General features: G+C 39.4%; 1 protein-coding gene across 5 annotated transcripts in view; it reads right to left on the bottom strand.

Annotated features, from left to right (window-relative positions):
* Nucleotides 1-10,000, bottom strand: part of szt2 (SZT2 subunit of KICSTOR complex) — a 114,468-nt gene that overhangs the window by 76,293 nt on the left and 28,175 nt on the right. For all 5 annotated transcript variants that reach the window (XM_034880542.1, XM_034880545.1, XM_034880546.1 and 2 more), the window contains 7 exons: nt 6,872-6,999; nt 4,782-5,049; nt 4,014-4,185; nt 3,758-3,850; nt 3,192-3,270; nt 1,176-1,466; nt 484-619 (listed from right to left, as the gene is read on the bottom strand). In XM_034880542.1, coding sequence (XP_034736433.1) covers nt 484-619; nt 1,176-1,466; nt 3,192-3,270; nt 3,758-3,850; nt 4,014-4,185; nt 4,782-5,049; nt 6,872-6,999 — 1,167 coding nt within the window. The remainder of the gene's footprint in view (nt 1-483; nt 620-1,175; nt 1,467-3,191; nt 3,271-3,757; nt 3,851-4,013; nt 4,186-4,781; nt 5,050-6,871; nt 7,000-10,000) is intronic.

The raw sequence follows: 10,000 nt of genomic DNA, 5'->3' as shown, positions 1-10,000 counted from the left end.
GTATGATGTAAAAGCGCTTTGAGTAGTCGTTAAGACTAGAAAAGTGCTATATAAATACAGTACATTTACATTGTCCTCAGAAATCCACCAGAGTTTGGACCCCCAACACAAATGAAGGCGAAGGACCTGGGCATTCCCGGAAATTAAACATCGTCGAGACAGACTAGTGCACAGCTTAACGTCAACTGTTTTAGATATGTCTTCCACCTTTCACGCATTATTGTCGTTTTTGATTCAAAACGGTTTCATATTTGACTTCTGTCAATAGAGATGAAATGAATTATTTAGCTCTATTTCACACTAGTCTGATTGACAGTTGTGCACTATAATCCAGTAAGAAATGTAGCAATGTGCTAACAAATGCAAAGAAAAAGAAAATTTAAAAAATGTATGTAGACAAAATACTTAAAAAAAAAACTTACACTAGAATTTTATATTCTGGCAAACCTGCTGAATTGGGGCTTTTTGCGCCCTTTGACTCACCTGTTATGATGGAAATCGGCCATGACTTCAATCTCCACAGGCAGTGTAAGGACAAAAATATCTAATGTGACTGAGAGATCATTCACATCCACATATTGTAAGTCCTCAGCATTCTCCAGGCAGGATATAATCTCCCCTGCAATCACAAAACTGAATTAAGCACAGTAACAAAAGTATTAGTCTCAATGGTAAACACTTAACGTTTCAATTAAAGATTTTACAGAGGGAAGATGGAACGACGTTTTGATGAATGAATCATCAAAAGTTTTTATTTCAAGTGCTCATATCATTCTCATTTTCAGTTTCATAATTGTAATTTTAGAGGTTGTACTAGAATAGGTTTATGTGGTTTATTTTTTTTGAAACACAATTTTTTGTTGTACTGCACATTGCTGCAACTCCTCTTTTCACCAAATGTGTTGATCTCACTGTTATGGCTACAGAGTGAGACATTACTAGGGTTGGGTATCGTTTGGGTTTCTCCAATAACGGTGCCCGGGAAGTGTGGACTGGTAGCTGGAAAGATGCCAGTTCACCTCCTGGGAACTGCCAAGGTGCTCTTGAGCAAGACACGTATGCACAATATGAGCACTTTATTACATCTGACTATTCTCTTTGGAGAAACGTAGAGCGTGTTCACATTGTGTGTCTCTATTCTGGGAAAGTGAAGAAACGATCAAGGCTGTACTCACCAAGGCAGGTGGGCAGGGTTTGTATGGGCATGGAGCCGTGGCAGTTTTTCACATTGACCGAACAAATGAAATGAACAAACAGCGGGGGCATGTCCAGCTGTGGCTCCTCGGCCTCCAGCAGGGAGTCTCCATCCAGGATGCTGAAGGAGTCCTCGTCCTGGTTGACAGTGTTGGAGTCTGACAGGGACTGGTCGTCACCGTCTCCGAGGGAACTGGTGCCTGGATGCTCCTTATACTCCACCCCTAAATCTGTGTCGCTTTCCGTCATAATGCAGCAGCCTGACAAGTTCTCTGCATACAAACCAACCAACTGTTCAATATCAAGAGTCTATTTCATTGACAATTCATTTACAGCATTGTTCAGTAGGGTTGGGTACCGAATTGGGTATTGAATTTTTATGACTTATCATTAAATACCCAATATCAAAACCTATGGAGCAAATCTCATCAATGTCAATGGGCCAATAAACATTCAGCAGGCTTCTAACCAAATGCCGTAATGCATTACATTCTAATTTGTTTTTGTTAAAATGGATATTATAAAATTCAATTTGAAAAACGTATGGCCCAGGAACCGGTTTCGAACATTTTTGAACAAAACTCAGTCCTTGAGGACTTAGCACCACCAAAGACAACTGGGATTGGTTTAAAGAAATGCCAATAAACCAGAGCACGTTTTTCTCCCATCCCAGCATCCTGTTTGGACTAGCCCGACCCTCCTTCCTCCTTCACTGCACTGTGGAGGAGGATGAATGCGAGACTATCCCATCATGAATTGTGAAGAGCACAATTTTGTGTATCTCAACTATTGATCATGGGTCCGAAAATAAATGACCCAAAAGGACCATAATGTATTGTTATTACACCAAAAAATGGGTTTTTCATGGTATACAGGCAAATGTGCCTTCCTTTGTTTTCCCAAACAGTCATTTACAGACAAAGAAATGTGCTCTTTTGTACAGAACAGTCCATGTAGTATGTCCTCTTATGAATCGACTTATCTGGGATTTGGGACGTGTAGTGATGTGTATCAATTATTGTCAACACCAATCACAGATATAGAGCACATAAACATGTACTGTATACATGTTTATAAGTTATGCTCATACAAGAGTTGTTTTAAGCTGATGATAGTGGCGGGAAATATCAGCCTGATCTGGCCCGTGGCTCGGGCTAGGGCAGAGAATCTAAAATCTAACTGGAAGCAGCACATCCACTTTTTGCCCTCACTGACAAATTCTGGATCTGGCCTCGCATTTATATGGAAACAAGCTTTGGGAGCTTTCCATCTTTACTCTGCTCCCTGTTACGTCACCTTTAATCTCCTCCCTGTTACGTCACCTTTACTCTCTTTCCTTTTTGACGGTGTCGATCGTTCTTAGTGTTTTAAAAATAGCCTTTTTGATGCTTTCATAGTAGTCTCCCTAGCTCTCCCATTCAAAAGGCCATTTGACCGAATATGGTTGGATACTTGGCTCAGCATTGCTGGATCCTTGAAGTCCATGCTGTAGATTTGTGCGACCAGACACAGCTTTGGTCTGTTTGTGTGTCAATGCCTCGTTTGTTTGATTGGTTTGTTGATTTTATTTTTTTTATTTGATCACCAACAAAAAATAATAATAGTATCCGTCCTAATTATGCTTTTAAACTAAAGTTTGTGTGGAGGGAGACTGTAATCTAATTTAAAAAAGACCTAACACTACCTTACCTGTCTTAACCTCACTTCATTTAACTTAGCTTAACCCTTTAGCCTATCATATGAACTTTGTGTCAAGTTAATCCGAAACTATTCCATGTTGATCCTTTCACAATGGACATTGCAACCGATGTAAGCTTTATGGAACAGGAAATTGTGACAATGACATGAGCTCTTACACTTGTATAATGTACATTTTTTTATGATTTTAGATGTATTGTTGCACTATGAAGCACTTAATGTAAATGCATTGTCAGAATTAAACATTATAATTGTAGTGTGTACTTAATTAAAGCGAAGGCTTGGTGACTGATGCTCACCATCCTCAGTAGCTGGCTCAGGCTCTGACACCACCTCCTCGCTGGGTCTCCTCCCTGTCTCGCCGTCCTCAGAGTCCTCCTGAGGAGACAAACCACAGTGCAAAGGTTTATCCAGTCCAATCAGGACTAGCGGTTCCTCTTTCCAAGCCAAAGCTGACTCAGGCACAAATCTGGGGGAACTCATATTTATGTTTAAAAAACCTAATGTAAAAAAAAAACTGCTGTAAACGATTGTCTGATCTCCATCAGACACCAGGCGTCTTCAACATGTTTAAATCAAGGACCCCTTAAATGAGTGAGAGATGGCGCAGGGAGCCCCTACTACATGTATTGTACAAAATGAAGTTGCAGATTTAACCGGACCCTGTTGAAGATCTCTGATTTACAGTCTCTTTTCTAAAGAAATACACATTACTTCGGTTCTCCCCCAACCAATTTTAATCTAGAATAATTTCATTTTCCTCCATATCCCCAACTATATTAATGAGATATGAAACCTAAGCCAAGTCCGCCTTTCTAAAAATAAAAAGGACAATTAAAATGGCAAAACAACTTGGTCAACTCACGTCTCTCTTGTATGCAGGCGGGCAGTAGAAGAAGTAGTGTGGATTGGAGGGCACAGTTTTGAAATACTGAGACACAATCCCCATGAATTTATCCTGTTGAGTGATAAGATTTGTTTCAAATTTGACATCAGTTTTACCTTTTTAGCTCATGTAGTTACTAATTACTCAGTTGAGAGTCTATGCTCAAAGGGAATCATCAGATCTACATGAAAATATGTGGGAGCAGGAGATGAATAATTAAGAGCTCAGACAATACCTGTATTATGTTGCGCAGATCTGGATATCTGGATTCACACTTGGTCTGTGTGTAAAGCTCCGTCAGAGGGAACTCTGGGATCTTGGCTGTCTTGGACTCATCCAGGATCAGTGGAGATGTAGGAGAGGACTTCCCCCTACATTCAGCTTCAGCGGCATCCTCCATTTCAATACTATTGTCAGAAGCATTAACATTAATAATTGTATAAGCTTATTGGTAACATGAAAAAAAAATTAAAGGCCCTGGACCCCCACTGATATTGATTGTTACTTCTGTTTCCCAATTTACAGTGGGGTTTGAAAGTTTGGGCCCCGCAGGTAATTATGGAAATAAAATCTAACTTTTATTGACATAAGACATAATACAAATGTCCAATCTCTCATTTGATGCCTTTTGGAGATTTTTCCATCTTTTCTTGGCTTCTTTATGCACATTAATACAATTTTTTACCTGGGGTACCTAAACTTTTAAACCCCACTGTATTGGCTTATTTCTAATTAATGGTTAATTTTATGGTTGTGTATATGTATGTACCATTCACCAAGGCAAATTCCGCGATGGTGTAATGGTACTATGGCCCGAGGCAAGTAAAATTCCCGGGGCAAGTAGATGTTTAACGACGTTTAAAAGAGTGTGTTGTTGGGCCAGTAAAATTTGACTGGAGCAGAAGTAGAATTTTCTTTCACTTGCCAGACCGGACAAGTGGAAGGAAAAAACTTAATGTAACTGGTTGAGTATGTTTAGTATACATTAATAACCGTGTCTTACCTTGAGGAGGAGGCCATGGCAGCACTGTCATCGGTTCTGTCCTCCTCAACCTCTCCAACGATAAAGGTGGCAGGGCTTCTTGAAGGTTTTGGATTCCCTCCCCATCCTGGAGTCTCACCGTGCTCCCTGAAGACCCTGATGTGTCCGCAGAGGGTCTGTAGGAAGGAGGTGACGTCGATCTCCTGCAGGGATTCTTCACAGTAGTCCATGGCCATCAGAAGGTCCTGAGAGCTGATGCTGTAGGACTGCTGCAGGCTGCGGTATACACCTGCAGAGTACAAGGTGGGAAAATCAATGACCGGTTCCGTGTTCCACACATGTTGGTAAGTCACGCAACCACTGACTTTCATTTACAATTTAACACAACACACGCTAGGGCTGGGTACCAAATTCAGTACTTTTAAGGCACTGCAATTTCCTCTAAAGTCTTGTTGAGACACGCAGGAAAAACAGACAGCTCACGTGGCAGAAGCTGAAACATAAATACAAAGATTTGTGCTGTAATGTGTAATGTTGTGATTTATTTTTATTTTACAAAATTGTTATAAAAAACCTTTAGGAACCGGTATTGAATTTACGGAATAGGTATCGGTACCGGTATCGAAACCTTTTGAACAATACCCAGCCCTCCTTCATGCAAAGCGTTGTCTGATTTGTGTGGTATCATTATGAAGCAGTAAACCAATCTGAAACAAACCAGGTTTTAATTTTATTTTTCAAACAAGAGTCAGTGACAGTTTGACTTGCACTCTCTTGACTTGCACTGGAACACTGAAGCACTCCACAAGAAATATTTACTCACACTTCTACAGCTGCCTCGGCTTGCTTTTCAAACGTACATGATGTGATACTTTTCTTCACCTACAGCATTCATTCTTATTCATTAACAGTTTTTTAATTTACAGTATATGATGAAGGATAAGACAACTATTGTGTGTTTATGAGCCTGACATATCTTCTTCCTGTATGCCATAGAGCTCCATTGACACACTGTCACACTGGGTGACACTTCCTTCATTACCATGAACGCAAATACATTGTTTTCATGACGTACGCTAAATGCTGACATCAGCATGCTTACAATGCTAATGCATCTTTATATTTGTGAAGGATTTTATTAATGTCTTCAGCAGAAACCAATTTTCTTAGAGGTTAAAATCACTGACAGGAAGTCATTAAGTATTGAGAGATGGACTAACAGATTGTGGGGTTTGTTGACAATAAGAAGAATATGAAATCATATCAGCCTTATTCTTCAACATATTTTATTTACTGTCTAACAAATGCTTATGACTGGTTTTTGCTTTATTGCATCTTTTTGTAAAAAATATGTAGTGAAAATAAAGCTGTATTATTATTCAGTCAAGGAACTGATGCATTTGATTACTATATGATGATATATAATGACTAAATCCATCAAACTATCATTGCATAGGGATACGAATGTAGCAACATGCTGCTGAAGGGCACAACACCTGAATCAAAGTTGTGCACAGCATGCACAACTTGAAGAAACGAAGAAAAAAAATATGCCCTCACACTGTATCAATTTCATGAAGTTTCATTTGTGATTGGTTTGCACACTGATAGTTTTGCTAGATGCATTTTTTTAAATCCTCCCCACATTCTCAGCATTTTATTGTTTCAATTGATGCTCCACAGAAGTGGACAGTGTGGCAGTAAGAGTTACAAGAGGCAGTAAACTCATTTCCTATTAAAGGAGCCGGAGTGTAAATACTGAGCTGGGCAGTTTTGCACTGTACCAGCAGATATTAAAAGGCACACATAAACCAAGTTTGTATTTGTACTTAGCTTTAACTTTAATAATTTGTTACTAAGTGTTGTGTATTTTGGGCTACTAATAAATCCATAGCTGAGATACACCTGATGGATTGTGGGTAACTTTAGATTCCGTTGTTGGTGTTAATCTTGCTGCTGTAAAGACATGGTGTTGGGCTTATAATCGGTCAATATTCCGTTGTAGTCCAGGTTATCATTGTTATATCTAGTAGCATGAAACAGTTAAGAATATCACACTACTAATTCTTGGTCAGACATAACGCTGTTCCAGGTGTATATTGGTGGGTCACCTTTGACGTAGCTCTGGTGGTAGTGCTCTTGCAGCAGGTTACAGTAGTTGGCGAGCTCCTTGTGTTTGTGAGGCTGAGCCAGGAGGTCGTTCCAAGGGGACGGACTGCTGCGGTCTTGGGACAGGGACCTGCCGGAGGACAAAAGCACAGCAGACACACCCAGACAGGAGACATACATACTCAGTTAGAACGACCAATAAAGGATCAGCTAAACCCACATGGACTAGAACTTCATTTATTGATTTCCAATAGATTTATATCTATGCACTTTAATCCCACATCAGGGCTGGGTATCATGTTCAATATGAAATTTCTCGTCATTCAATACCCAATTTCAATAGCTAAGGAGTAAATCTTATTAGTGTCAGTTAGCCAATCAGCATGCTTCTACCAGATTCTAATAATGTGACATTTGATTGGCTGTCTAACGTTACATGTCATAGAGACACGCAGGAAAAACTCTAGGTTACACAGAGACAACTCATGTAGTAGGATATGGAAAATAAATATTAAACTTAGTGGCGTAATTTGTAATGTTGTCATCTCTTTTTGTTTTATAAATCTGCTATTGTTTGGGAACCGCTATCAAAGACACAGTATTGGTATCATACATTTTTGAATAATACCCAGCCCTATTCTACATATGTGTAAAAAAAAAATACAATGTCAGTTTAAAAGACATAGACAATTCCATTCGAGTCATTTTGCATAAGCATTTAGATAGCTTTAGATCTCCACTACAGTAAGCAAAGTCCAAGGAGCCACCAAGCCTGTGATGGACAGCTGAACCGCCGCAGCATGTGTTTGGAACAATATCAGGAGAAAAGGAGGAAAAAACATGAAACGGGTGAAAAAAAAGACCTCTATCACCAAAGCGTTTTCATTCATGTAACAGCAAGGTGTAAAGACAAACTGCTGCGACATACACAGTCCCTTGCCAAGCTGCTGCAAGCACAGTTGGAATAAACTCTACTTCAATAAACCTGTTGTTCTACACACACTTTACTTTTGGAACTCACTAGTTTAAATGTATTGAATTTGCATTGTCAAATATAAAAGAGTATGCTATATACAGTGGCTTACATAAGTTTAAAAACCCATGCTAAAGTTGATTAAAAAGAGAAATAAAAACAAATCTTTTGGTAATTGATCTTCATCCATCTTCGACCGCTTATCCGGTATCGGGTCGCGGGGGCAGCAGCTCCAGCAGGGGACCCCAAACTTCCCTTTCCCGAGCCACATCAACCAGCTCCGACTGGGGGATACCGAGGCGTTCCCAGGCCAGGTTGGAGATATAATCTCGCCACCTAGTCCTGGGTCTTCCCCGAGGCCTCCTCCCAGCTGGACGTGCCTGGAACACCTCCCTAGGGAGGCGCCCAGGAGGCATCCATACCAGATGCCCGAACCACCTCAACTGGCTCCTTTCGACGCGAAGAAGCAGCGGCTCTACTCCGAGCTCCTGTCGGATGACTGAGCTTCTCACCCTATCTCTGAGGGAGACGCGAGCCAACCTCCTGAGGAAACCCATTTCGCTTGTACCACATTATCTTAATGTCTTAATTAAAAAAATTAGGAAAATCCATGCTTTTAAGGACACCAATTTTTTTGGGTGAATGAATAATGTACTGTAAATAAATGTTCTTTCTTAAAATACAGGGGGCATGAGTATAGACACCCCAATGTTAAATTCCGATAGAGGTAAGAAGAATTGTATTTTTAAAGCCCAGTTATTTCATGTCAGGATGCATAGTATCCTGGATCCATGAAAAAAAATGCCCTTTAAAAATAAATGGGAATTTAACATAGGGGTGTCTATGAATCATTTCCAAAAGTTTTTTTTTAAATTATTCTTCCTCTTTTTAATCAACTTTAGCATGGGTGTGTAAACTTATGCAAGCCACTGTATATTGTAAATCATTACATTCTCCTTCTCAAATGTATCCTTTTTGGGTTCTTTGGTAAAAGCCAAATTTGTCTGTTTGTGTTTTTCAATGTGTTTTTCCTGTGTTTAGTTTTTTTCATTTACAACAACATACTGTTTATTCGAGATACTAATACAATCTCAAATTAAATGTAATTAGTCCCCTAACTATCAATTTATAATAATTATCTTTTCTCCCCTCAATTGTATCATTAATACAGTGTTATAATGTACCGCTATTAAAGGATTGTTTCTGTGGTGCTTAGCGACGTAGCAAAAAAGTTTGTATCAGCATTTGGATGGAGCAATAGGTTTTATTGGAGTATGATTTCTATACCGTGCTCCTGGTTTTTATTACACGTAAACTCATAACATTTATCTTTGTTTCCTCACCAGTGTATATGGTTCTCCAAATCAAAAGGAAGTCAGGTATGATTTTTTTTGCAGTCATGGGCACAATTTGAACACAACGAATCAGACACTATTGTGAGTGACTTCTGGGTAGTTACCAGCAGAGATCACTAGTTAGTGGCTTCAACCAACAACACTTATACTACCAGTTATCATTAGTGCAACAGAAATTCCCATTAATAATAATATTTCATTTGCTCAATGTTACTGTGAAAATGCCTGAACAAACACAGTCAATTAAAAAACAGTAGGTCTGTAAAACATCATTTTCAAACATTAAAAGCTTACTGATGTCTGGTTACTTTTGGGAAGATGAATTTGTTGCAAACAGGTAAGAAGATAAAATCCCTATGGAGCTGAAGGGAATTATTCTGTGTAATGCACAAACACAGGCACCTTTGTATGCCCCACACACACACACACACACACACACACACACACACACACACACACACACACACACACACACACACACACACACACACACACACACACACACACACACACACACACACACACACACACACACACACACACACACACACACACACACACACACACACACACACACACAGTATATATATACAGTGGTGTGAAAAAGTGTTTGCCCCCTTCCTCATTTCCTGTTCCTTTGCATGTTTGTCACACTTAAGTGTTTCGGGACATCAAACCAATTTAAACAATAGTAAAGGACAACACAAGTAAACACAAAATGCAAATTGTAAATGAAGGTGTTTATTATTAAAGGTGAAAAAAAATCCTAACCATCATGGCCCTGTGTGAAAAAGTGATTGCCC

The sequence above is a fragment of the Etheostoma cragini genome, chromosome 9 (assembly GCF_013103735.1).
Source record: "Etheostoma cragini isolate CJK2018 chromosome 9, CSU_Ecrag_1.0, whole genome shotgun sequence".
NCBI classification, from domain to species: Eukaryota; Metazoa; Chordata; class Actinopteri; order Perciformes; family Percidae; genus Etheostoma; species Etheostoma cragini.
This window is presented reverse-complemented; position numbering and strand designations above follow the sequence as displayed.